We start from the raw sequence: 25,784 nt of genomic DNA on the forward strand, positions 1-25,784 counted from the left end.
TGTTGTAGATGGTTGGAAGAAAGATGAGGATGACACGGCTGTGCTCAGTGAGGTACTGTAGTTCCATATGTCCTTGGAAGGCGTTGGTCGTTGTACCGCAGCAAGTGATTGCTGACAATGTCAATGCTCGGTACAAAGAGCGAAGCGCCATAAAACTCCATTCATTATGTTAGTAGCCACTGACCAAAAACAAGTGACCAGCAGACGGGGGTATCTATCTAAAGCAGTGCGCCATACCGTGACGCGAATTGAAACCAAAACCCTTTCTTCCATCATCACGCAACCCTCCCAAACGTCACCAACACAACAGCGACGCACATACCCTTCTGGCAGCGATACTCCTTCTCGCACAGCTCAGCACCACCACTCCCAACCACCTCCCTCGCCGCCCTCCCCAGCTTTTCAAGCTCCTCTCTCGCCATCGCATCCGCAAGGCGATCTACTCCATTCGCCCAGCGCACCAGCGCCTCCAAATCGTCCACAAAGCGCTGCTCCGCTGCACCCCCTTCTTTATCTCCAACTCCATCGTCGTCATCCACATCCATACACCCGCATCCATCACCCGCCTCATCGCCATAGTAGAACCACACGGCCGAGCAGCGGGCTCGCACGCTCTCATACACCTCCACGTCGCCTAAGCGCGCGGACTGGCCGAGCGCGAAGAGCAGAGGGCGCAGACGCGGTGAGGCGTACGCGGTGGGATGGTGCGTGAGGAGCGTTTCGCTGAGGTATTGGGCGAGGGAGATGAGGAGGAGCGTGCTTTGTGGTAGAGGATCGGCGATGTGGGCGGGGGAGGGAGCGGGCGAGGCCGAGGTTATAGGTTGGTGTTGGTGTTGGAGTTGAGGTTGTTGTTGGAGCGGAGATGCAGCTGTCAGACCCGAGTACACGGACGAGAGACGGCGGCGTTTGCGGGGCGGCTCTAGGTCGAAGTCGCGCTGGTACTGGCTTTGGGCCTCCTGCGTAGGTTCCAAAGGAGGGGATTGCGGCCAGAATTGCTCAGGTTGGCTTTGGAGCTGCCTTGCGAGCTCAAAAGCAAGAGACAGTGGCTCCAAGCCCTGAGACTGACTCTGATAGTGTTGCGTAGGTTCCAGAGCAGGCGACCCCGGCTCGAGGTGCTGAGACTGGCTCTGACTCTGGCCCCAGCATTCCTGCGTACTTGGCATGGAAGGGGCAAGTGACTGATGCGCAGCCGCATACGCTCCATTCTCATCAGCATACACACTACCAGCATAAACGCTCCCACCACTCTGGTTGGATTCCGTATCCGCCTGCGTCGGTGTCGCGGCCACCCCGTTGTAGAGGCGAGCGCGCATCACACTAGCCGAGAACCAGTCGTTGTCATTGTCGGGGGTCTCAAGGATGATAGACGTGCTGGGTGATTTTTCCAGTAACGCCGGCACGCCCTGTGGCGAGCGGAGGAAGCTCAGTTGCGAGTCCGGCGTGGTGGCGGGCTTGGGTGAGAACTGTACTGATGGTGTGCGCGGGACAAGCGGTGGCGTTGCGGGAGCGCTAATTTTGTTGCTGCCACTGCTACTACCATTGCTGCTGACACTGCTGCTGTTTTGCGGCGGCTCATACGGTGGTAGGAAGTCGTCCGGCGGCGCGGCATAGTCGTTGTCTTTTTGATGTTTGCCACAGGCACGGGTGCTGTCCAATTCGAATTTGCTCCAGTCGATTAACTCGGCGCCTCTAGTGTACATATTGCTCAAATCAAGGGGATATTGCTTCAGCGCGCCGGCGCACAGGCGCTCGCACACTATCTTCAGTCCTTGGCGGGCGTAATCACTGGGCTTCATGTAGACAGCGAAGCGCGTTGCTTTTGACAGTGACTGTAGGCCGAGAAGGAGATCGTGTGAGGTCGAGGTGCTGGGTTTGATGACTTTTGCAGGATTCATTGTTTTTGCGATAAGCATGTATCCTGGCTCGTTGAGGTTGAATTCGACCCGTAGAATCTTATCAGATGCGGACAGGGAAGCCTCCTGGATGGCTGCTAATATAGGCCCCGTACCAACTTGAGATGCCGTGAGAGTCTCAAACCGCACAGGATCGTTGAAATTGAATGCATGAACCGGGAGTACGAAAAGCGTGTCCCTTCTACTAGGGCGGCCAGCCGCCTTTATAGAGATAATAAACGGAAACCGGATAAAGGCGTGCGAAGACTGATCAATGCCAAACTGAAATTCGAAGTTGGTAGCTTGCTTGTTGACGGATAACATGGAGCCAAGAGTGCAGAGTTCCCCTGTCTCCTTGTCTTGCCACTCGGCCAAAACCCGCTCGGTCACGATATTTTGCATTTCGCTGCCGACCACGGTATCAGTTGCTGTGTGCTCATCGGCCTGAACATCTTGCTGTGCATTGATGGCGGCCATTCTGAAAATTTGTGCAGGGCATGAGAAGCCGACCCTATATGCAAGGAAAAAGTCAGTAACATAGATCAAAAATAAAACATCAAAGTTCATGACGATCAATTCCCCACACCAAATGGTGCAGATAACCCGCCCACCCGGGCTTTCCGAACAACGTTCGAGAGCAACCCTGACTCTATTGCCAAACGGCAGTTCAACGTGGAGCGTCCGGTAGATGACAAATCGTTCCCTCCACGCCGAACTTCACGGCACACGAACAGTGCCAGGCCCTTTCTAAGTCGGATCTTGAAAAAATTATCAAAGTGAAGAACCGAACCACTGCAGACACCCAAGCACAGCCCCAGCCATCAACGGAGAACCGAACCACTGCGAAACTCCCCTGAGGATAGTTCTAGCCTTCGATGGAGAACCAAATCACTACAAAAAGGCCTTGAGGATAGTTCCACCGCCGACAGAGACCCGGACTGCTGCAGAGCGACTCGACTCTGAGAGTAGTTCTACTGCCAACGGAGAACCGAATCGCTACAAAGCGCTTTCTGAGGATAGTTCCACCACGTCCGGAGAACCGAATCACTGCAAGGAAGGCCCGAGGGTAGTTCTAGCCGCCGAGAGCGTAGGAGCCGTACTGCAGTGCGCACGAGGTATTGGTGCCGGGCCGGCACTGTTTGAACCACTGGAGCAGCCAAGCGCGGTAGCAGCGAAAGCTTGACGACTCGCCCACCCGCCCGGGCTTTTGGGATGAGCAGCCCTGACTCGAGAAGGGAAGAGATGCGAAGGGAAGGGGGCGGCGATACAGGCGAGGAGCGAATGCGTCGAGCACAGCGCGACGTGAGCGGGCGTCTAGAGACGCGCGGCGAGCAGGCGACAGGAGTCGCGCGAAGGTGTTGATGGATCGGCAGCGTGGTGGTTGAGTTGAGGTGATGACGGTGGTGGAGAGGTGGAGTGGCTTATCGCGAAGTCGACACGCCAAGGCGCGCGACCGGTGGTAACGTGTGAGCGCTCACGTGAGCATCGATCACGTGTTAGAGCGCTGTCGGTTTTGTCGTGTCCGCTTGTTGCGTTGTGGCTGAGCAGCCCCTATCGGCGCTAGTTCGAAACGGGTATCCCATCCGCCGCCTCACCAACGCAGCTTACGGACGTTGAGGATGCTCTCGTAGGAACACCCGGACTGCTAAGTATCGACCAAGTAGGGAATTTATACGACCCTACGGATCTGACTCTGACTTCAGCAAGCATAGCTCTTCGTAAAGGCAGTTTGCAAGTGTTGTAGACTTCCTGCGTACGCCTGAAAGGCGCAAAATCATGGTGAAGTGCATTTTAACAAGGTGTATGCTATGTTTCTTAACTACATAGAGATCATATCTACCAACACACGAAGCACTCCTTGATTGGGTGAAAGTAGTAGAAATGCTAAGTGAATAAAGCGTTGAACGTATTTAAAAAAGAGACGATGTGATGGGCCTCAGAAGTTTTATAGAGGTATAAATATCTAACGTGCATAAAGTATTATGGTATTCTATAAGTATGAGGAAGTTTGGGGTTGCATGCATTCTAGACGTGTTTCTGGGTGCATAACTTTGTGAATGTACCATTTCCATATACACAAGTCTAGTGTGTATAGAGCTCGCGCAGCGTGTGGAAGCTTTTCATAGCATGGCGAACTCAAAAATCATCAATCCTGTATGGCACGACTGAACGTAGATCTAGATACAACATTAGAAAAAGTAAAGCGTTAGCAACCTTTTCCATGTCCATTGCCGCTTCACACAAGCGCATTCCCCAGTACGACCAGATATAGTGACAAAACATTACATATATTCAAAATCGGGGTATAATGGTAAGCAGGCAACAAAAGAAAAAAGCCCAGCGGCAGCCTGAGCGCAGCTAATACCTCGCACCTCTGGGGCCAGCACTGCCACTCTCATCACTAACAAAGCTCTCAGCACCACTACTGCCCTTATCGGCGCTCTCCACCGTCACCTCGATATTCTTCGTGATCGCATTCCGCACACCAGCAAGGACCTCCTCCTCGCTCTCGCCATCGCCACGCACTCGCGCCGTGACAGTGGTCTCCCAAAACGTGCCGCCGGGCCCCGTACGGCCGGACTTGCCGCCGTACACGCCGCTGTCCTCATGCTCGTATATGCCGGCTTGTGACCGCAGCCCGCTCTCCTCGCTGCGCAGCGGAAACGTGCCGGCGCCCGTGCGCCGCTTCCCCGATTGCAGCTGGTACGTCCCCGCGGGGTATGACGTCGGGTTCGACAGTGACCGCATGAATTCCGGCGCCATTTTTTGGAGGAGCGGTTTTGTTGCTGGTGCTGAGACGCAGATGAGTCCGATGTTGCATTCGATAGCTGTCCAGATCGACGCGTCGTACGAGTCCCCTGTGTGTATTGTGTTAGTATGTACGTGTATTGGGATTTGAGTGCCACTCGCCCCCCGGGAGGGAAGAGGGGGGTACGTACAGTTTTTGTCGCTAGACTTCAGCGCTCTTGAAAGACGGACAAGGCGGACTATGCTGGCAACGATGATGCTGCGGTGAGTGTTAGCGCAGTGTTATAGAGCCTATACGTGAGAAGGAATTACTCACATCCAGCCGAGTGAGACAACGAAGATGAGTGCGATTTTCTGCCTGCGCGGGACTTGCAGCGGGAGAATCATCGGCACGACTTGCACAATGAGCCAGATATCGACGAAGATACTGCAGCCCGCTGAAATATAGAATCCGGGCATCGTGTCGATGCATTTCGCAGTAGCGATCTTCACAGGGTCGTACGCCGCGTCGATCGGCTGGCACTGAAAGATATTCAGGCATTCGATAGGGATCGTGTAAAGACAGACGAAGACGATGCATGCGATCGAGAGGTAGCGGCTAGTGCGGTTTGCGAAGACGCGCAGGTAGAAGAGGCAGACGCTGATCTTGGTGAGGGAGACGACCAGACTGTAGAGGAGAACGGTTCCGTAACGGAGTTGGAAGCTGGGCTTCATTGCCCAGTCGGGCACGTCGGCGTCGTGCATACCCGCACCGTACTTCGTTTGAACACATGAGCAGATGGTGAGCGTAAGTGATGATAACTGCTAAATGGTTAGCAAGGCCGTGCGCGACAGCTTCCTCGAGACGCAGTGACTGACCCAAGCCAAAGCAAGAACTGAATCATCTGCGCCCCATGATCGTCGCAAATAGCCTTTCGACACAAAGCGCGCAATCACGACGATCGTAGCTGCTATTTGCGGGACAATGTTTCCTGCGAGGATGGCCCCCGCCCTTGATGCGTGTGATTGCGTCTGTACTCATTCTTAGCTCTCATCAGTCAAGAAAAAGAAAAGAGTGGAGGTTCACATACGGGGTCGAGTTCTGACATGGTTTCTGCGGGGCCGAGAGTGATCACCGCAAGATGTAGATCTGCTCACTGCATAAGTAGAAGTGAAGCTCCTAAGTCTTTTTGCAGGCCTCGGCGGCACCAGGCGGTAACCTTACTTTTGAACACTGCTCCATGCACCTGAAATTTCTCCACTCGCCACCTTGGCCTGCCTGATCATACGTTTCAGAAATCTAGTGCGCACAGTAGATCGACACACCAGTGGAAATCCTTGTGGCAGGACTGCTCCGACGCCCCCGACAGGGCCGTTGGTTCTTCTAGTCCGCGTTGGGCGTTAACTTACGCCGGGTGACAAAGGGATGGGAAGGAATCGCGAGCTGTGGCTTGCGGGCTGATAAGCTTTCTATCCAGGGTCCATCTTGGTCTTTTTTCCGCGAGCTATTTTTTGAGACCATCTTAAAATCAGCCCCCTTCGCTTCAGTTCCCTATCAATGGCTCCAAACGTGGAAGGGTGATCGGTCGATCTCGAACATTCCACGTTAGGTCCATCAGCCCCAGAGGGACAGGAGGACGTCGTGCTTGATCTTTGTGCCGTTGTGTAGCATGACCTAATTATACCGAGGCAATGATGTCGTTGAGCTGCTGAATCAGTGGTATCTGGACTTCAAAGCAAGACCTGTTGCACTGCATTGAAGATAGTTAGATCTCTCTTGCCACAAATTCAACATCTCTCGCCAAGCGAAGCATCCTGGGGGGGGCGTGCGGATGATTGCCTGAAGATCCGGGGGCTCCTGGGGATGGCGAGAGCGTTCCCCCTAAGTCAGTTTTGGCGAGGCAACGCCAACGCTAAGCCACAAGTGAGCCAGCTAGGGATGGCCCGGGTCCAACAACTGGAAGTAACACGCCATACGAATTGGCTAGAAGCCGTTGACGCGTCCGGTCGGAGCGGCCGTGGCTGCTACTGGTATGACAACTCACCTGACAGGGATCGAAGCTGACGAGGCCGCTCAAAGTCTGTCTACGCGAAATTCGCATTTGCTAAAACTGTTCCTTCGCCGTCTTCCTTGTGGAGCTGTACGTAGTAAGTCCCTCAGGAATCAAATGGTTGGAACCCGAGTAGCCGAGGCTCTCAGTAAGTAAAGATAAGCTCTGAAGCCACGCATTATAACTTATACTGTGTGCAGTTAAGCCATAAACCCTGATGCCAGCCTCTAGGCTGAGGAGAACCTTATGTCATAGGTATCTCATGCAAGTCTAAGGCATGCAGATGAAAGCGACGCTCTGCTTAAAAAATCTTCGTTACGAGGCGCAGTGAGGCTGGACCTATTCTTGTTGCTGACTCGTCTGCTACTATATTCTTGCACGGTTGACCTTGCAAAAAACCTGTCGACTGTAGCTGACTCAAGGAATAATGGTCTGATAGATTCCAGAAAAGGCCACAGAGTTGTCACCTTCGCAACCCGCTAGCCGAACTAGGAGTGGTGTGGCACTGTTCAGCCCCTGATTGATCCCCTGAAAAAAGTAGCCTAGCTTCCGTGGAATCGCAAACTGCTCCCGAGGATTGTAGGGATTCCCCTGGTTTCGCCTTTCGAGGTTTGTGAAGATAAAGTGGCGCTGTCTTCGTTGTTCCAAGTTTAGGGGAAGGAATGAAGTTATAATGGTGAGACCTCCCTCACCTCCAACAATTATCCCATGAAACTCAGTGAAGCGGAGAACATTCCAGGGGATGCTTCACTGATGACATCTAGTTCGAGGCGCGATTGTGCCAAGACCACTCTGTCCGAATATTCAGCTCCTGCGCAAGCAAAGATCCATCCAGAGAAAATGCCTAGCGTGGGATTCCAGGATTCTGTTATAATCCTAGAAGTCGCAAAGCGCGATCGGGTTGGCAAACAGATGGCTCGAGGATTGTTGGTTTGGGAACGATCCGATAGGTTCCTCTCTACCCCCTCAAAACCACAACTTCTCCGCGGGAGATTTCGAACAGGTGATCCAATATGCTCACCTCCCCTCTTCCCAAAATCTGTCCAGCGCCTCTTGTCTTACCTCGTATGCCCAATGATGGCATGTCTGATGCACGACAGGACTGACATCCCCCTTCGCATCATCGTCACCTCCCTCATCGAACACACTCCTGACACCCATAGCGACGTACTTCTTCAACAAAATCCTGCGCCACCTCCCCGTCTCCCCCACACACTTCCGCCACCTCCCAATCTGCCTTTCATCGTCGTCGCACCTTCTCCCCAGCCAAAACCGGCAGAACCACTGAAACCAGCCACGCACATCATACTCATGCGCGATCCATCCCGCAGCCTCCCATTCCTCAATGCTCTGCCCACACGCGACCTTGAACTTATTGACCTCGGCATCGTACTCAGGGCTCGTGAGGTAGCGTTGGACGTCCAGACCGGCGATCCACTCGTCAGGAAGCTCGCGCCAGTCATCCTCGACAGTCGTGCCTAGAGCTTTCGAGTACAAGGGCCGGAAATATGACCCCCCGAAGCAGCCCTCGCGCAGGATCTCCTCAGGCGACTTGTTCGGCGTGAAGCCCGGCGCATCCGCGAAGTGGAAGGTGCCGTGCTCGTCGCGAGTGGGCGGGGGCGCGGAGGACGTCCAAGAGGTCCAGCCGGCTTTAATGGCCGCGAGGTCAGGATGCGGATCGCGCTTTGCGCTTGTGTTTGCGGGAGAGACCGAGCGCGCGCTCTGGGGGTTCTGGCTTTGGGCTCTGCGCGGCTGGTAACCCGCTGAGGCGGATGATTTGTCAAGCTCGTCTTCCGCATAGCTTGGACGGATCCCTGCGCTTGCTATGCGCGCGGATGTCCGTGTGGGCTGACCTGTTAGCAGCTTTCGTCGCTTGCCTGGTTTCGCGTTCGTGGAGCTGCTCTTGGGCCTGGAGGTTGAGAGTTTGGCGGCATTGTGTTCGAGGCCCAGTTGCTCGACTAGGGCCTGGTTGCGCTTTATGTTTTTTAAACGTTGGGTTTCGTAGGCGTTCATTGTTGTGGTGGTGCAAGTCGAGGGTTGAGATAATGCTGGTCGGGGAGACGCGACGGAAAAGGAAGCTCGCGTCGACCTACGTCATAGACTTGTTCTTCTTGGTGTCATATGCAGAGCCGATCTTTGTATCACCGCGACATTCCACAAATCGCGTGTGGCAGGGAGAGCATGGTATTGACGATCAACGTCTCGAACCGCTGCAGAGCGAAAATCGTCATGGGTTAGACGGCATCTTTGAAGTGACGTTGCCAAAGTTTATCCACAAACCGTTTACCAACATCCGCTCTCGCTGTCCACTACACATATTGTCAAGTGAATACTTTTATTCTATCTATTATCTATTGTATCTCCCATTTCATTGATATCAAGTACCTATGGCTCGTCGCAATTCAACCACTTCCTATTCGTTAGAAATAAAATGTACAATATAATCCCTACTGCAGTTTAAGTGGGAGATGTTATTATTCAAATCTCTCTATCAAATAGTAAGCGGTACTCTGTAGAAGCAAAAGCAAGTCAAGTCGCTTTAAATTTAGATATTGAAGATACTGCAGATATACCATAACGCTCCCTATCTATAGATCTTACGTAGGCCCAAAACTTGAGTTCGTAGCAAACTATATTGCTCAAGAGGTTATGTAGACTGTAACTTTGTCTTCCCTCCCGATCGTAGTAAATCCTTTGTGGTTTAAAGCTCAAATCATGTAAACCTTTTTTGTCCTTCCTTGATAGTGTGAATTGCTAAAGAATTCTAGGGATTTTCTGTACCTACTTTATCGTGAAAATAACATCAACTTCTCGGGCCACTGCTTTGAACACTCGTGATGTTCTTCTTCTCGTATTCAGAGTTCACGTAAGCCTTATCGTATAAAGCAGTCCTGAGTTGGTCTGGCTCCACCAAGATCACCATACTTTCGCTCTTTCGTCGGCGGATACTGTACCTACTGTGCCACCAACCACAACAACCATGACACGTTGACAACAACGCTCGCATAAACCGTGGGCATGCTCTTTGTTTTCTTTGACGATGAAAGCAACAGTTTAATCCACAACAAAGGGGCGAAGTAAGCGGGATCTATAACAGGGAAACTATAGATGATGTGCATCGAGGATAAGCGCCCAATAACCGAAACCGAACAGACACTTACTACGTACAACAAAGAAATGCGGGGCGTCTGCTCCCTCCATTGTTCCGGAGACGCGCTCCCCCTATGCCTATGGCCAAGTCTCACAGGCGACGACGCCGTGTAACGCGAGGCGCAGCCAGGCGCTTAACCTCACGGATAAACTCCATCTTTAGGCTGACGCGCTCGTAAGCTCACACAAACTCGTCACACGGTCTTGATTTTCCTCCCCATGTCCTGGCAACAGCAGCAGCAGCGATGAAGGCAGCGCACACAGCCGCGTGGACGCGCATGGGCTCGCAATGGCGCACCGCGCGCCGCAGCCAGCTGCTCGCCATCGGGGCCTTCGTGGCCCTGTCCATCGTGCTGTACATGTCGTGGCTGCACCAGCCGGCCATGCCCGCCGAGGCGACGCACCCCATCGAGGAGCTGATCCAGAACGCCGAGTTCGAGTTCAGCCAAGCCGTCGCGAAGCAGGCGACGACGCTGCCAGCCGCGGCCGCAGAGTACCGCGCGCGCCGCGCCAGACACCCGCCCCCGGGCTTTGATGGCTGGTTCGAGTTTGCGCGCCGCAACGACGCCCTCGTCGTCGAGTCCTTCTTCGACCAGATCCACCATGACTTGGAGCCGTTTTGGGGCCTCCCTGCTGCCGAGATCCGCCAGTCTGCTAAGACGGTCGAGCCCTGGCTTTTGGGCATCCGCAATGGCAAGGCTGTCATGCAGACGAAGGAGAAGCATATCTGGATGGAGCCGTGGCTGGACCTCCTCGGCAGCATCGCAGACCACCTACCCGCGAACATCAGCCTCGACATCCCGGTAAACGTGATGGACGAATCGCGGCTGCTCGTGCCCTGGGAGCGCGTCAACGAGCTCATGGAAACCGCAGCCAGAGAGCGGCAAATGGCGTCGTTGGGGGAGGTTGTTGAGAGCTTCAGCGCCACGTCCGCAAACGCAGACACTGAAGCAGCGCCGCCGCCCTCCCCCGACTGGATCCACGACTACAGCCGCATCTGGCCGCTCGTGCGCTCGACATGCCACCCCGCCAGCCCGGCACGTCAAGACCCAGAGGAGCCAACAGACCTGCGCCTGCCGGCACCAGACTTCATGCCGACGCAAGCACCGAAAGGCTCGCACGCCGGCTACGTCGCCAACTGGACCACCGCGAGCGACGCATGCCAGCACCCGCACCTGCGCGGGCTGCACGGCACCTTCATCGAGCCGCAATCGATGAAAACGTCGACGCGGCTCTTGCCCCTCTTCGGCGGCTCCAAACTGCACTCCAACAACGAGATCCTGCTGCCCCCCGCCATGTACTGGAGCAGCGACGTGCGGTACTCGGGCGGGGAAGGCGCGCACGGCGCCGCGTGGCCGTTCAAGCTCAACGCGCTGATCTGGCGCGGCGCCGGCACAGGCGGCCGCAACAAAGCCGCGACGTGGCGGCACTTCCAACGGCACCGGTTCGTGGGCATGCTGAACGGGAGCGCGGTTTCGGCGGCCGAAGGCACGGGCGCCAACGGGCGGGGCGAGACGTTCCGGCTGCCCTCCGCAGATCTGTACAGCGTCCCGGGCTCCGCGCAGGGGGGCCATCTCGGCGCCTGGCTGGCCCCCTTCACAGACGTCGCGTTCACCGACCTCCTCTGCTTCCCCAGCACCGGCGGCCCCGCCTGCCCCTACACAGAACCGTACTACGCGCTCGCGGACCCGCTGCCCATGGCCGCGCAGTTCGGGCACAAGTACCTCGCCGACATCGACGGCAACAGCTTCAGCGGCCGCTTCCGCAGCTTCATGCGCAGCAGCAGCGTGCCGCTGAAAGCGAGCGTCTACCGCGAGTGGCACGACGCCCGCTTGTGGGCCTGGGTGCACTTCGTCCCGCTCGACAACTCCTTCGTCGACGTGTATGCCGTGCTGGCGTATTTGCGCGCCAGGGATGAGCGCGCGCGCAGGATTGCCGAGGCCGGCCAGCGCTGGGCGGAGAAGGTGCTTAGGAAGGAAGATATGCAGGTGTATGTTTATAGGCTGTTGTTGGAGTTTGCCCGCGTTTGTGATGACGAGAAGAATGTGCTGGGCTTTGTGGCGGATTTGAAGGAGTGAGGCCGACTGCTGCGTTGAGTGTGTGTCTTTGAGATGAGTGTTGAGATGTTGTGATACCACCTTTTCTAATTTGTTCGTTGTAAATGGATTGTTGGCCTCCTCCAGGGTGCTGCAACAAGATTGTCGGGAACATTGTCGGGTCGAAATCTGTAAACTTTTTAGCATATGCTCTGTGTCAAGCCGGCATCCTTACACACACACACACACTCACCCAGAATCTGGTTTCCACCCGCTTCCCCACCGCCAGCATCTGCTAAGCACACAAACAAACCGCCGCAAAACACCACCCCCAGCACAACCCTCAAACAAATGCACAAAAAACTGGTAAATTTTCCTACCGGACCCCCAAAACACGACACGCGACCCAAACACCACCCTATGCGAAAGGAAAAAAACAGCTCTACAAACAGAGCTACAAAACAGCCACTCACGCAGCAACAACAACATTCCTCACTTTTACCTTCCCTTCTTCCCACCACCAGCCTTCTTGCTCTTCTTGCCCTCCCTCGCCGACTCCACCTCTTTGTACGCCTCGCCGACCGCCTCGCCCGCCTTGCGCTTCCCGCCATTCCCCTTCGTCTTGACGCTGACAGTCGTGCTCCGACGGGCGTCTCCCGACGTCGCCGCCTTCGCGACCTGGCGCTCCGCGTCGGCCCAGTCGGCGCCGCCGTCTGCGATTTCGTATCTATGAGGGACAAGGGTCAGCAACGTGATTTTGGTGACGATGAGAAGAAGCAAGGTTCAGGAAACTTACCTATCCAACGGCAGAGCGTCAATCATGCTCTTCATGCGCTCCTTCTCCGCGCGCTTGACCTCGTCCGCCTCCTCTGCCAGCTCCTCCGTCAGGCTCTGCGCCAAAGGCTGGAAGCGCTTGTGGGTCTCGTCGGCCTCCTCGTCCGCGCCGTCAGCGGCTTCGGGCGCGTCCGGAAGCTCTTCCGCCACGGCGCCTTCGACCAGGTTGCGGAAGTGCGACGACACCTTGCGCATGACCTTGACGAACATGGCGAGCAGCTGGCTCGAGCCGAGTCCGAGCTCCTTCTCTACGTCCTCGAGGACCTTGCGCTGCAGGCCGATGGCAAGGAGGAGCGACGTCTGCACGCCCGAAAGCTTGATTGCCGGGCGCAGGCGGCCGCTGAAGTAGAGGTGCGCGATGGTGGGCAACATGTCGAGGATGACGTGGTAATCGAGCATGTTGTTGGCGTAGCTGTCCAGGCGCTTGAGGTCGAAGGGCGAAAAGATGTTGTCGAGCTCGGCTTTGCTGAGCGGTTTGGGAGACGCGGCCGTGTCGTGCTTGGTTCCGGCGGAAGCAGACTCGTCGATGCTGAGGGCAGTGACCGAGGGGAAGGCGCGGAACTGGTACGACAGCAGGGAAAGGAACCGGTGATGGAAGTCGCGCGCAAACGCACCGAGCCAGCTTTGGTCGGTGTTGGGTGTGTCGAGGGAGCGCAGCATAACGCAAGTGTGCTCGCCAGTAAGGTCGTTGGCGGTTTGGCGGACGTATACGGGAACGTATGAAGAGCGCTTCCAGAACTTGTGCAGGGACGGCGTGAGACCGTAGCTGACGCCAATCCAGTCAAGTGCAGGGGGCTTCCTCTCCGACAGGCGGGAGAAGAGCGGCGGCATGCTGTTGATGTCGCGGACCTTGACATTGTCCTGGAGCAAGCTCGAGCTCTCCAGCTCAGTGTCGGTGACCCGGACCATCTCCTCCGCCTCAGTAGGCTCCGTCTCGGACAAGCTGGTGAACTTGCCCTCGTAGAAGTCCATGAGCAGCTCTATGGCCTTGGATCCGTATCCCATACCAATGTAGTCGGGGTTCGTGGCAATCCGAACAACACGGGCACCTGACAAGCCGGCGAAATCCTCGTCCTGGAACTGCTGGCTAACGAGCCAAGGGATAAGATCGCCACCGGCTCTTTGACCTCTGCTAAGGCTGTTCAGCACGCTCTCGCGACTGATCTGACCTTCCATAGCCACTTGAATGACGCAAAGAGGCTCAGGAAGACGGTTGCTGCCCTCGTCAACAGGCGGGACAAGGACAAACAGCTGGTGTGCGGGCGCATCCGACATGAGCTGAAGATCGTTTGGCGAGTTTTTGTAATGACTGGCAACGTAGAGAGCCATCATCTGTTGCAGGAACTTTTCGGAAACGGGGTGGAAAGAAAAGAGGGTATCTCTGTTAACGTGCAAAAGCTGACATTGCGAGGGGTGAGGGGTGCCATGAGTGTTGATCTTCGACCTGGGCAAAGTGGCGTCCAAGCACAGAAGCTTGTTCATCCACTTCTCGACTGCATCTCCAGGCGCGTATCTGATGGGCTCAGAGAGGGTAATTTCGCGAAGCGTGCGACCGCCAGTGGCTAGTTCAGAGCCATTCTTAGCTTCCTTACCAGTGGAACGGTCTGCAACGATCTCGTCACCCTTGACCTTTCCTCCACGAGATTGCTCTCTGAGTTGTTGGATGAGCTTCAGGGAAAGAGACCTTCCGGTGCCCTCATAACCGTTGATCGTAGAGGCCATGAAGACCAGGTAAGGTCCCATCAGTTTTCTTACAAGAGGCAAGGGGATGGCCGCAGCCTCATCGATAACCAACAATTCGGCTTGGCCAAGCGTATAAGCATCCTGGGGCTGGATATACTGGATGGTTTGCCTGTGCTTGCGGTGCACATTGACACGCACAATGGCCTTGTTGAAGTCAGGGTTAGTCGACTGGATAATCGAGTAATCCACGTGGTCCATGTACTCGAGGGCGTCGAAGCCCTTGAAGACAAACTCGAAGAAAGTTTTCAAGTTTTCGGGACTCGGCGCAGTGATGAAGATGTTGCTGTAACCGTGCGCAACTGCTGCGGCCACCGCGATACCCAAAGCCGCCGACTTACCACGACCTCTGGAAGCCGTGAGTGTGACAGTGCTTTGAAGCGTCTTTTCAGCAATAGCATCCACGAACGTCAACAGACCCTTGGCCTGATCCACGGTTCTTGCCAGTTGGACCAAGGAACCCACCGGCTGCGAATCCGCCAGAGATTCCTTGATCTCTTCCAGCTCCTTCGCCTCCTTCGTCTTGCCCTCCAGCTCCGGGTCGGGAGGAGGCAACTGCTGAACGTTCTTACCGCCTGAGATCGGGAGCACATTCAGCTCATCGTCAACCACGAGACACGACTCGCAGCCTCCCAGAGAAAGAATGAAGCGTTCGTTGAAGCGCGCAACGACATCTCCATGCGCTTCAGTCCGGTATCTCGAGTGGATATCCATAGACAGAGTGTAAAGCTGCTTCAAGCTGCTCATGCCCTTGAGCAGCAGAATGACCAGTCCACCACCCTCGACCGTCTCGATGGTTCTTGCCAGCAGATTCGGGGTGATGGCCTCGAAGTCCTGCAGGATACACATGCCATACGTGTTACCCAAGATCTTTTCCGTCTCTTTGTAGTATACATAGCGAATGTTCTGGGTCGAGATGAACAGCTCGAAAGGGTCCTCGGTGTCGACGTCACGAATGCCGCGCTTGATTTCTTTCTTGATCTTCTTCTCGCGCTTCTGTCTGTGACTGGTGAAGCCAAGCAGCTTGTTCTTGTAAGCCCACAGGACCGACTTGTTGAGTTTCACGTCGACGTTCAGCAGGATGTGGTAGAGGTTGACGATGACATCCTTCTGGCGGTCACCGACGACGACAAAGAAGCTACGCTTCTTCTCCTGGGCTCCGTTCCGGATGAGCGCGGGAATGCGCGAATCAATGGCTTTCTTGACCATGGTGTCTGCGGCTCCGCGCCTCCTCCGCGGCGCTAGTAAGGATCGATTTGAGCTTCCGTTGGTTCCTCGGCGAGGGCAGGTGGTGCTTCCCGATATGCGCGGAGTAAGACGAGGCGCAAGATATCCCGGCAACGGTCCAGGTGAGGCAGTGAAGGGGTCCACGGGCGTTGTCACGGCTGGCGCATCGCGTTGATTGTCCGAGGCCTCGCGCAAAAAAGTTTGCCAAGCCGCTAAGATAAGGGAAGATGAAGCTCGATATCGACGAAAATGCTAAGCTTTTGCCGGCAACTTGCATTGTCTCGCAAAATAAGTTGGGTCGCAGAAACTGTCCTAGGCTTTTGCATCTGCTATGTGTTATCTGGTCTCTCACCTCCATATAGCCATCATACACCAACAAACCCAAGCTTCCCACCTCGTCTGACCTCGGCCGGCCATTCCTCGGTAATTCCGCCATGACCAATTTAGTCTCGGGCGGGAGACGCGCGCCTGCGCCCGCGATGACGACCCGGCCGTGGATCAGGCACAGCCCGAGAGGCACAGCAGCGCATTTCACCCTCCACCAACAACCATGCTCCTTGCGACCTTGAGAATTCTGCCAGCTACTCGGTAGCCACACATGGATCGGGCTCCGCTCCTCTGGGTCTCGTATGCGCTGTTACAAATCCATCTCTCGAGGTACTTGGCTAATGCTTAGCAGCGGCCTGTTCGCCTGTCTTCTCTATATTGCTTCCACCCTTGACACGTCCTTCGCATTCGACCGACCCGTTCATTCGTCCATTGCCGTATTGATCGTCTGTGGCGCTGCGCTGCTACTCGCCCAGAAGATAAGACCATTTCACGGCACGACTGTCTCAAACGCCCATTATGCGCCGATACCTCTACAGGACCTACAAGATGGGGGAGCCGGTTCACGCCCAGCATCCCCAGTATTGGAAGGGCCTGGCGAAGTGGCCAAGCCTACATTGTTTGGCCTGAGAGCCAGAACTGTTTTGGTCGGCCTGCTCCTGACGGCACGTATAGAAGTGTTGCGCCGCGTGCTACAACGTGTTGAATGCAGAGGGCCCAGTTTGACTCCTCTAGCTCTCGTATTCGTCGCGGTGGCTGATTGGTGGCAATACCGGAAGATGCGCCAGCAGCCCCGGGACGAAGAAGAGGTTGATGAGATGGAGACCACCATTTATGTGGAGTTTGCGACCACGGCAGGCAACAGCCCATTGAAAACCTTGTTTGGTGTTGCAATCATTATTGCTGGTAGCATTGCCGCTTTTTCGAAGCCTTATCCAGCCTTATCTACATACATTTGTCCCGTAACATCAACGGATTCAGTCTTGATACCCCGCCTTCAAACACTCGGTGTCTTTATTGATGGTCTTATTGGCGCCCTTCTCTTCCAATTGCTGGATTCCAAGCAGAAGCAGCATTCAAGGCTTTCGAGCATGGGCGTACCGTATGTTGGTTTGGCCTGCCTTGTAAGTGTTACCTCAATTTAAACCAGCTAGCACATGTAGCCCTTAACCACTAGATGCATGGAACATTCCTAGACTCGTTAATGCTTTGTCTAAATACTCATTGACATGTTTTATCCAATAGATATCCGCTACGATTTGGGTAGTGATTGGGCTTTCATATTACTCTTTCGGGCCCTCAGACCTCCGAGAATGGATAAGCACACATACACAACAGTATACAGGAAGTGCCATTAAATTGGCACTGGCTATATCCATTGCTGCTCTCTGCGCTGTACGCACAGTAAGTGAATATCCCTGGATTCTTTGACGAGATGCTCTTAATCCACCATAATCGTTGCTTGTTTTCTTGAGACATTATCGGCTATGGCAATTCCCCAACCCTGCCAGGCCCGTAACATGATTTTATTTTTTTTCGTTTGGATCCGTATTTACACTACTAACTTGTCATCGGTGCAGATACACTATGTGGGCGTTTTGAGTACCTCCGTAATCGTCCTTTTCACAGCAGTATTTGTATACCTTTTCGGACCTGCATGGAACCATAATCATCCTTTCCCACCACTTCCAGGAGGCGGTATAATGTCGCTTCTAGTTGCGGTCATAGGATTTATTGTCCATGCCATGCCAACAGCACAAAGTCACCGCGGGAAGCTCTCTCTATGGACCTTCTTACCTGTGGTGTTGTTCCTATTCATGCTTCAAGTCATGTTTGCCTACCATGGAAGCAGTGAAGTCAGATACCATCCGATCGACATGCTCATGTATTACGCCAATGAGAATCACGGTAAGTGGTTGAAACATGCCGGTATCAATGCGACCTTGTTCAACGCAACTACCAACTACACCGCTCGGTACGGGAGGCATCCACCACCGCATTTCGATGATTGGTATAACTATGCAGTCGAACGAAATACGCTCATTATCGATGATTTCGACAATATCTACAGCGATTTGCTGCCTTTCTGGGCCCTGAGTCCAGCTGAGATCCGCCAGCGGACGTGGGAGGTCATTGCTGACCCAGACAGTGGCATTGGAGGCATCATCATTCGGGAGGGCAAAGTTTCAATAAGCGATAATGTTCCAGGGACACATCGCTGGATGCTTGATGGTGTCGTAGAGATGATTGAAAAGTTCAGCAAATGGTTACCTGACATGGACCTGGCATTCAACCTCAATGACGAATGTCGAGTTGCTGTACCCTACGACGAGATGAACCGCATCAGGGATACGGCATTGACTGAACGGAGCAGAAACCCTGGGGTTGTGTCAAAATTCAGCTCTGATCGCAGCAAAAATTGGCAAGCCGTTCCCCAGGAGCCTGTTCGGACAAATCGCTTCCAAGTTATGTCATTCAAGTCGACATGGGATGAATTCGGAACAGTAGCATGTCCGCCAAACTCCAAGGCTCGCACACAGCGCATCTGGGACGTCAGCAAGTTATGTACCGATTGCGCCGTGCCGCATTCACTCGGAGGATACCTCGCCAACTGGACGCTTGCCGCGGACGTCTGCCATCAGCCCGACCTCGCCCGCCTTCACGGCTTCTATACGTCACCAGCAGCTTTCTCAGGCACGCATGATCTGATGCCGATTTTCAGCCAAGGCAAGGCATCCGGCTACAACGACATCCTCTACCCTTCAGCATGGAACTACGTGGAGAAAGCGGTCTACGCGCCCAACGACGAATATCCCGACCCGCCCTTCGAGGAGAAGGATCCCACGCTCTTCTGGCGCGGCAGCACCACCGAAGGCATGTCGACGGGGCACGGCGAATGGCGGGGCATGGCACGGCAGCGCTTAGTGCACGAAGCGATGAACACGAGCTCGACGCACGCGCTCCTCCTCCCATGGCCCATCTCCAACAACTACAAAAAGCAGCGGTACGCACTGGTCGCAGCCAGCGAGCTGCACGCCAACTTCGCCCCCGACGTGCAGTTCGTATCCTACCCGCGCTGCTTCGAGGCGGACTGCAACGAGCAATTCGCAGAGTTTGCGCCGCGCGAAGTCGCCGCCCCCATCGACTTCCAGGGCACCTGGCGCTACCGCTACATCCTCGACGCCGACGGCGCCGGCTTCAGCGGCCGCTTCATCCCCTTCCTCCGCTCCGGCAGCGTGCCCTTCAAGATGGCTCTGTTCCGCGAGTGGCTCGACGGCCGCGTCGTCCCGTGGGTGCATTTCGTGCCGCTGGATCTGCGCTTGCAGGGCTTATGGGCCACGTTGGCGTTTTTTGAGGGCTTTAATGGCACTGTTGTTGGTGGGGGGAGGGCGGTTGTGGGCGAGAGGCGGAGGCATGCTGAGAGGATTGCTAGGGAGGGGAGGGAGTGGGCCGAGAAGGTGCTTAGGAGGGAGGATATGGAGGTTTATATGTTTAGGTTGTTGTTGGAGTGGGGGCGGCTGACTGATGATAGGAGGGATGAGCTGGGCTTTGTTGTTGGCGGTGGTGGTGGCGGGGGGTCGTGAGGGGGTTGTGAAAAGAGGTGGGGGGGATGGGAGTCGTGTGGTGGTAATGGTGAAGCGTGTTGAGGTCCAGAGTGTGCATGAGGGTGTGTATAAATCTTTTCCTTACCCACCTAAGCTCTAAAAATCCATAACCCAGCGTCCACACCTGATCCACCGACCCTGACAAACGCGCCACAAGCCCTACTCAACCAACCTCACCCAAGGCAGAAGTCAGCAGTAGTTCCTCTATCGTCCATCGCGAACCCCAACCACCAGCGCAGCTGCATAGCTGCATAACTGCGTAGCAACTGCATAGGTAAACGAACCTAACCGCGCACATTAACTCCATACCCCGTAGTATAGGTATGTAGGCAGCAACCCTACCGCGCGCAAATTAATTGCGATCAGCGCCCCCAATCCCGTCTCCCTTTTAAAACCCCAGATCACAAATCACAAAGCTCAGATCACAAAGCTCAGATCACAAATCTCAAATCTTATAGCTTAGATCGCAAACCCTGAACGCATGCACGAAGCACGAAATCGATATTGGAAATCTTGCATGAGCGGTGGCGGCGGTGGGTGGTGGTGGGGGTGGCGATGGTGGTCGTAGCGGTGCTGCTAATCTCGGCTATAGGTAGCTATTGTATAGATCTCTGCCCCCTCTCCTCCCCTGGGGGAGGGGGGGAGGTGTGTGCGGTGTCTGTGTGTGTGTGGAGGAGGGGCTGCGGCTGTGGCTATGGTTGAGGGGTGGTGAAATAGACTGGAGATTGGAGCGGAGATTGCGGGTTTATATACAATATCTTCGAGTGTGCGTGCGTGCGTGCGTGCTTGGGCTTGGGGTATAGGCAATAGTCGCTTTGGACGGGGTTGCGCGCAATGGCGTGCCGTGCAGTTGTCGTGAGGAGGAGCGTGTTTGTGTGAGTGTACGAGTACATGGGCGCGGAAGCAGGCTCCAGACCTCAGCCTTCGACAACGGCGTAAAGTAACCTGAGGTCCGAGAGGGCGAGGTGCGCTGGGCAAGATGGCGCAATCTATCCACGGCCAGCGCGTGCGTGCGCATAGGCGTTGCTCGCATTTCCTCGTTATACAAAACTCACTTACCCTACCCCTAAGCTCTCTACGCGTGCGAGATCGCAGCTGTGGGCCGACATCTAGTGCGCTGTGGTTGTGGCTGTGGCTGTGCCTGCATGTCTGGGCCTAGGCACCTACCTACCTATGAATAGAAAGCGCAAGAGAGATGAGGTTGATGTTATTGCTGTGTATATGTATGTATGTATGTATGTATCTCGGGATCTGGAAAGGGTGAATCGGTTGGCTGTACGTGGTCGTGCGGCCTGGCGGGCGGGTAGGGATCTCGAGCTGCTGATGAGTCGAACGAGGTGCGCTGTGCGCTGTGGTGAGATCTATCTGGCTGGGAGACGGTTGGAAGGGCAGTGATGAGCGGGACTTGTCTGCGTGCTTGTTGCGTACCTAGTTTGGTATGTGAGATAGGCGAGGGGTGCTTAATTTTGTGAGCTTCAAGTTTCTGTACAAATTACTGTATATATACGAACCGTCGGTAACAAATTTTATCGAGTTGCTCTCGCAGTCGACCAGCATCAGTGGTTTAGTGGTAAAATCCATCGTTGCCATCGATGGGCCCCGCGTTCGATTCGCGGCTGATGCATCTTTTTTTCTTTTTCTTTTTTCAATTTTGGCCCATAGCGAACTTCTTATTTTTTTTTTTTTTTGTTTTTATAAAAACAAAATAAAAAAAAAGTAAACAGGCCAAGGGGCCAAGGGGAGCGAAGCAAAAAAAAATTTTTTTTTTGCTGCCTCAACTGCTGTTTATTTTTGTTTTTTTTTTATTTTTTTTTATCACTCGCCCGGACACCCGGAGTCCGGACTCAAAGGCCGAGCCCACCGAACCCGGAGGCATCGGCCGAGCACACCGAGTGCACGCCAGTGGAAGAGATCGCGGTGCGGTCCTGGCGCACACGCGACAACCCCGAGATCTGTCCGTAAGGCTGGCCGCACCAGCCGTACCCTAGGAAGTTAGCTTGGAAGTGGTGATACAGACTACTCTACAGAGCCCACCCACCCCCTCCGTCAGTGGCGCCGTCAGTGGCGTTCGCAGGTGAAACGTGTGGCGCGATTATATTTGGATGGGCATGCACGGCGGGGTTTGCTGCTGTCAATGGAATGGTTTGCACGACGACGACGACAACGCGTTTGGGGGGCGTTTTGTTTTGTTGAGGATCTACTCAGTATGGATGCTTGGGTGCTTGCTGAAGCGAAGGGAAGGCTAAAATTCGGATGTCTAACTCGGTAGGTGCTGGACTGCGCGTGCTGAGCTTCGGCGCTTCCGGGGACGTCGAGGCTCTCTCTCATGGACATGGGCAGAATATTCCATGCGAGACTTACACCGCTGCCGCTGCCGCTGCCTCTGCCTCGAAGGGGTCTGGTCTGGTCTGGTCTGGCTGGGCTACTGCGTAGGTAGCTACCTCTTCGTACTCTGAGTTCGTACTCTACAGGAAGCTAGCTGGCAGCAGTCGTGCGACTGTCACTGGCTGGCTGGGCCCGGGACTCGCTCGCTCACTCATCATCTCGAGGGGATGAACTACTTTGCTAACCCTGTTCGCTATAGCTGGATTTAGCTCAGGTGTGCACACTCGCACGCTCCCACGCTCCCACGCTCGGTGCTCGCACGCTCTCACGCACGGCAGTCGAGCTGGCAGGAACCGGGAGGCTCAAGGCGGATCAGAGCCCGCAGCGGTATAGGATCGGCGGGGAGAATTTGGGTAGCTTGTGGTAGGTAGCTTGGTATGCACATAGGGCGAAAGTCGAAAGCAGATTTGGGCGATCATTGGAAAGGTGGAGATGGGAGATGGGGCTTGCGCCCTGCGGCCCTGTGGGCGGGAGGGGCGCATGGCGCCGCGGGGCCTCCTGTTCATTAAACGGTACGAACAGTGCCGGGTCCCGGCGGGCGCGCGCGAGTCCCGCACATTACGATGTGGTCGGTGCGGGGTGATATGGCAGAGATCGCACGCGCGGGCTAGCCGGTTATATCTCCTTTTCCCATTGCAGCTGGGCATGACCAAATGTCGTGTGTGTGGGGATCTGCAGAGGCGCGTGTGGTCGTGTGGTGGAGGAATAGGGGCAGGGATGTCGGCCCGCTCGGGTTATCCGACGACTGCTTAGGTAGGTACTGCCTAGGGCTGCGGCTCAACGACTAACTCGCCGCAAGCTCGTATGCATCAACCGGCTCTCTTCGTGTCGGCGACTCGCCAAGCGTCACCGGTGGAGTGTCCGCTGATACGGGAGAGGGGAGACGGGCGACGGACGACCGACGACTCCTCTGGTCGCTGGCGGTGATGATCCCCGACGGCGGGGTTCGACCAAAGAGCAATATCGGTAGCTCTTTGGCCAGAACGAGCAGGCGATATGCAGATCGGACTGGAGTACGAGGGGCGCCTCATTCCGCTTACCCTGCACAGAAGCTGACCCATACGCCTGGCAACGGCTCCCGCGCGGCTTGTGGGGTGTGCACTATCGAGCACGCACAGGAACACGGCGGTATTGCGGAGAGCTAAATGCGGAAACACAGCCCTGTAGGCACGGTCGAGGGCATCATAGCGGGGCAGCAGAGCAGCCGCGCAAAAAAACGAGGTCGCAGGCGATCACCGTACGCCAGGAGAGCACGAGGTATATCTAGGTCCAGCTTGCCTTCTGCCATACGCTTTTCTTCTTCATCCCTCACCCCTCAGGGCAGTCTCTCATTCCTGCTTTTCTCTACTGTAATCATTCGTTTATACCATTGAACACAGTAATCCTCTCATTAATCCTTAATACCCCCCCCACGATGGTCTACCAACGGACTATCGCCGCCGCCATGCTGGCGGCTGGCGCCATGGCCGAACCGCATCTCGGCCTTGGCCTCGACCTGAACATTGGCGGCTCGCAGTCTGCCGCGCCCAGCGCCTCTTCTGGCGGCGCCTGCGAGGGCCCCAAGAACCCTGGCGGCTGCCGCGAGCAGTGCTTCCTGAAGGCGCTGGCCGAGGTTTGTGTCTTGGACACGCCGTCGTGCCGCTGCGCCAACTCGGTCGTGCTCAAGGCTGCCGTCGACGCCTGCGTGGACCTCGTCCCGCTGAACGTCTGCCTCGACATCGACCTCACCCTCTTCGGCAGCAGCTTCGACGCCTCGTGCGCCAGCCTCGACCAGAACAACTGCGCCAACGCCAAGGGCAGGCTCGGCCCCAACGCCAGCGGCACCCCCGTCCAGACCCCGTCTGTCGCCGTCGGCACTCCCCTCTACCAGACTCCCGCCGCCTCGGCCACTCCCATGACCACTTCCGTCGTCTATGAGACCCAGCTGCACACCGTCACCAAGTGCGCCTCCACTGTCACTGACTGCCCGGCCAACGAGAAGACGCCCGAGGTCGTCACCTCGGTCGTCCCCAAGTACACGACCGTGTGCCCCGTCTCCGAGGCCCAGAAGACTGCCGAGCCTTCGGTCGCCGTCGGCACTCCTCTCTACCAGACCCCCGAGCCCAGCGCCGCCAGCTCCGACGTCCAGGGCCTGACCTCGTCGACCCCGATGACGACTTCCGTCGTCTACGAGACGCAGCTGCACACCGTCACCAAGTGCGCGTCAACGGTGACCGACTGCCCGGCGCACGAGAAGACGCCCGAGGTCGTCACCTCCGTCGTTCCTAAGTACACGACCGTGTGCCCGGTGTCCGAGGCGGAGAAGACGCCCGCGCCCTCCACCGCCGTCGGCACGCCTCTCGAGCAGTCGTCGGCCCCGGTTGCGTCGTCCACCCCCTCCGTCGCCGTCGGCACGCCGCTCGAGCAGACCTCGTCGGTCGCCGGGCTCACGTCCGCGCCTGCTCCCTCGGCTCCCGCGCCTCAGGGCCCCAGCACCGTCTACCAGACGCAGGTCTCGACCATCTACGACTGCCCGCCTGAGGTCACCAACTGCCCGTCCCACGAGAAGACCCCCAAGGCCGTCACTTCCGTCGTCCCGGTCACTTCGCCTGCTGGTGGCGCCCCCTCGGCTCCCGCCCCCTCGGCTCCCGCCCCTGAGGTCCCGGCCGCGTCGTCCGACGTTGTCGGCCTGACCTCTGCCCCCGCTCCTTCGGCTCCCGCTGCCTCGGCTCCCGCTCCTTCCGGCCCCGCCTCTGCGCCCGTTGCCTCCGGCCCCGCGCCCTCGGCTCCTGCTCCTTCGGCTCCCGCTGCTTCGGGCCCCGCTCCTTCCGGCCCCGCGCCCTCCGCCCCGGCTCCCCAGGGCCCCAGCACCGTGTACCAGACGCAGGTCAGCACGATCCTCGACTGCCCGCCCGAGGTCACCAACTGCCCGTCCCACGAGAAGACGCCCTCGGCCGTCACCTCCGTCGTCCAGTCTACGGGCCCGGCCGTCCCTGGCGTCCCGGAGTCTTCGGTTGTTGGCCTGACCTCTGGCCCTGCTCCCTCGGCTCCTGCGCCTTCGGCTCCCGCTTGCTCTGGTGCCGAGTGCTCCGCTCCTTCCGGCCCTGCCTCTGCTCCCGTTGCCTCTGCCCCTGCTCCTTCGGCTCCTGCTGCTTCCGCTCCCGCTTGCTCTGGCGCCGAGTGCTCCGCTCCTTCCGGCCCTGCCTCTGCCCCCGTTGCCTCTGGCCCCGCTCCTTCGGCTCCTGCTCCTTCGGCTCCTGCTGCCTCGGCTCCCGCTCCTTCCGCTCCCGCGGTCTCTGCCGCCGGCTGCTCCGGCGCCGAGTGCTCTGCTCCCGCGCCCTCCGCTCCCGCCCCCCAGGGCCCCTCCACCGTCTTCACCACCCAGGTCAGCACGATCCTCGACTGCCCGCCCGAAGTCACCAGCTGCCCCGCGCGCTCCAAGACGGTCAGCACCGTCTTCGGCCACACGACGCTGACCAACACCAACACTGACACTGCTTCTGTTGGCACGCCCATGGTCCAGCAGCCCCAGCCCACCGGCTCTGCTCCCGCTGGCTCTGCCCCCGCTTGCTCTGGTGCTGACTGCGGCGCTGAGGCTACTGCTTCCGTCGGCACCCCCATGGTCCAGCAGCCCCAGCCTACCGGCTCTGCCCCTGCCTGCTCTGGTGCTGGTTGCGGTGCTACCACCGCTCCCGCCTGCTCTGGCGCTGACTGCGGCGCCGAGGCTACTGCTTCCGTCGGCACCCCCATGGTCCAGCAGCCCCAGCCTACCGGCTCTGCCCCTGCCTGCTCTGGTGCTGGTTGCGGTGCTACCACCGCTCCCGCCTGCTC

The 25,784-nt window shown here is 56.6% G+C and overlaps 7 protein-coding genes and 1 non-coding gene across 8 annotated transcripts; 3 read left to right on the plus strand and 5 right to left on the minus strand.

The window, feature by feature from the left end:
- Window positions 1-224: 224 nt before the first annotated feature.
- On the minus strand, window positions 225-2,711 carry K452DRAFT_72499 (uncharacterized protein). The gene has a single exon (XM_033547063.1). The coding sequence runs from the start codon at window positions 2,457-2,459 to the stop codon at window positions 276-278; it is 2,184 nt and encodes a 727-aa protein (XP_033402614.1). The 5' UTR covers window positions 2,460-2,711; the 3' UTR covers window positions 225-275.
- A 1,332-nt stretch (window positions 2,712-4,043) lies between these two features.
- On the minus strand, window positions 4,044-5,996 carry K452DRAFT_283107 (uncharacterized protein). The gene is made up of 5 exons (XM_033539714.1): window positions 5,711-5,996; window positions 5,499-5,651; window positions 4,957-5,441; window positions 4,832-4,899; window positions 4,044-4,750 (listed from the first exon to the last, which is right to left on the minus strand). The coding sequence occupies exons 1-5, from the start codon at window positions 5,726-5,728 to the stop codon at window positions 4,251-4,253; spliced, it is 1,224 nt and encodes a 407-aa protein (XP_033402615.1). The 5' UTR covers window positions 5,729-5,996; the 3' UTR covers window positions 4,044-4,250.
- A 1,489-nt stretch (window positions 5,997-7,485) lies between these two features.
- On the minus strand, window positions 7,486-8,845 carry K452DRAFT_283111 (uncharacterized protein). The gene has a single exon (XM_033539715.1). It carries the CDS (start codon window positions 8,681-8,683, stop codon window positions 7,688-7,690), a length of 996 nt encoding a protein of 331 aa, XP_033402616.1. The 5' UTR covers window positions 8,684-8,845; the 3' UTR covers window positions 7,486-7,687.
- Window positions 8,846-9,849: 1,004 nt separating this feature from the next.
- On the plus strand, window positions 9,850-12,091 carry K452DRAFT_283112 (glycosyltransferase family 90 protein). The gene has a single exon (XM_033539716.1). It carries the CDS (start codon window positions 10,099-10,101, stop codon window positions 11,896-11,898), a length of 1,800 nt encoding a protein of 599 aa, XP_033402617.1. The 5' UTR covers window positions 9,850-10,098; the 3' UTR covers window positions 11,899-12,091.
- Window positions 12,092-12,102: 11 nt separating this feature from the next.
- K452DRAFT_315110 (uncharacterized protein) lies at window positions 12,103-15,806 on the minus strand. The gene is made up of 2 exons (XM_033543832.1): window positions 12,653-15,806; window positions 12,103-12,583 (listed from the first exon to the last, which is right to left on the minus strand). Exons 1-2 carry the CDS (start codon window positions 15,637-15,639, stop codon window positions 12,355-12,357), a joined length of 3,216 nt encoding a protein of 1,071 aa, XP_033402618.1. The 5' UTR covers window positions 15,640-15,806; the 3' UTR covers window positions 12,103-12,354.
- Window positions 15,807-16,174: 368 nt separating this feature from the next.
- Window positions 16,175-19,568, plus strand: K452DRAFT_315111 (glycosyltransferase family 90 protein; the record flags this gene model as incomplete). The annotated part of the gene is made up of 4 exons (XM_033543833.1): window positions 16,175-16,284; window positions 16,337-17,108; window positions 17,230-17,388; window positions 17,565-19,568. The coding sequence occupies exons 1-4, from the start codon at window positions 16,256-16,258 to the stop codon at window positions 19,566-19,568; spliced, it is 2,964 nt and encodes a 987-aa protein (XP_033402619.1). The 5' UTR covers window positions 16,175-16,255.
- Window positions 19,569-20,619: 1,051 nt separating this feature from the next.
- On the minus strand, window positions 20,620-21,556 carry K452DRAFT_72629 (uncharacterized protein). The gene is made up of 4 exons (XM_033547064.1): window positions 21,396-21,556; window positions 21,101-21,277; window positions 21,018-21,048; window positions 20,620-20,958 (listed from the first exon to the last, which is right to left on the minus strand). Exons 1-4 carry the CDS (start codon window positions 21,463-21,465, stop codon window positions 20,757-20,759), a joined length of 480 nt encoding a protein of 159 aa, XP_033402620.1. The 5' UTR covers window positions 21,466-21,556; the 3' UTR covers window positions 20,620-20,756.
- Window positions 21,143-21,213, plus strand: K452DRAFT_t12. Its single transcript has one exon. It is a non-coding gene; the product is annotated as a tRNA-Gly (tRNA).
- Window positions 21,557-25,784: the final 4,228 nt, after the last annotated feature.

The sequence above is a fragment of the Aplosporella prunicola genome (genome assembly GCF_010093885.1).
Source record: "Aplosporella prunicola CBS 121167 unplaced genomic scaffold K452scaffold_2, whole genome shotgun sequence".
In the NCBI taxonomy this organism is placed as follows: domain Eukaryota; kingdom Fungi; phylum Ascomycota; class Dothideomycetes; order Botryosphaeriales; family Aplosporellaceae; genus Aplosporella; species Aplosporella prunicola.

Excerpts from the sequence above, each read along its gene's own strand:
- K452DRAFT_72499 (XM_033547063.1), bottom strand. The coding sequence starts at position 2,459 with ATGAACTTTGATGTTTTATTTTTGATCTATGTTACTGACTTTTTCCTT.
- K452DRAFT_283107 (XM_033539714.1), bottom strand. Across the intron at positions 5,442-5,498 it reads CAGTTCTTGCTTTGGCTTGG|TTATCATCACTTACGCTCAC; the intron begins GTCAGTCACTGC and ends ACCATTTAGCAG. Across the intron at positions 4,751-4,831 it reads GAAGTCTAGCGACAAAAACT|GGGACTCGTACGACGCGTCG; the intron begins GTACGTACCCCC and ends CAATACACACAG.
- K452DRAFT_283111 (XM_033539715.1), bottom strand. The coding sequence starts at position 8,683 with ATGAACGCCTACGAAACCCAACGTTTAAAAAACATAAAGCGCAACCAG.
- K452DRAFT_283112 (XM_033539716.1), top strand. The coding sequence starts at position 10,099 with ATGGGCTCGCAATGGCGCACCGCGCGCCGCAGCCAGCTGCTCGCCATC.
- K452DRAFT_315110 (XM_033543832.1), bottom strand. The coding sequence starts at position 15,639 with ATGGTCAAGAAAGCCATTGATTCGCGCATTCCCGCGCTCATCCGGAAC. Across the intron at positions 12,584-12,652 it reads GACGCTCTGCCGTTGGATAG|ATACGAAATCGCAGACGGCG; the intron begins GTAAGTTTCCTG and ends TGTCCCTCATAG.
- K452DRAFT_72629 (XM_033547064.1), bottom strand. The coding sequence starts at position 21,465 with ATGCCTCCGGGTTCGGTGGGCTCGGCCTTTGAGTCCGGACTCCGGGTG. Across the intron at positions 21,278-21,395 it reads CGGGCGAGTGATAAAAAAAA|AAAAAAAAAAAAAAATAAGA; the intron begins ATAAAAAAAAAA and ends TTTTATAAAAAC. Across the intron at positions 20,959-21,017 it reads TATCTCACATACCAAACTAG|CCAGATAGATCTCACCACAG; the intron begins GTACGCAACAAG and ends ACCGTCTCCCAG.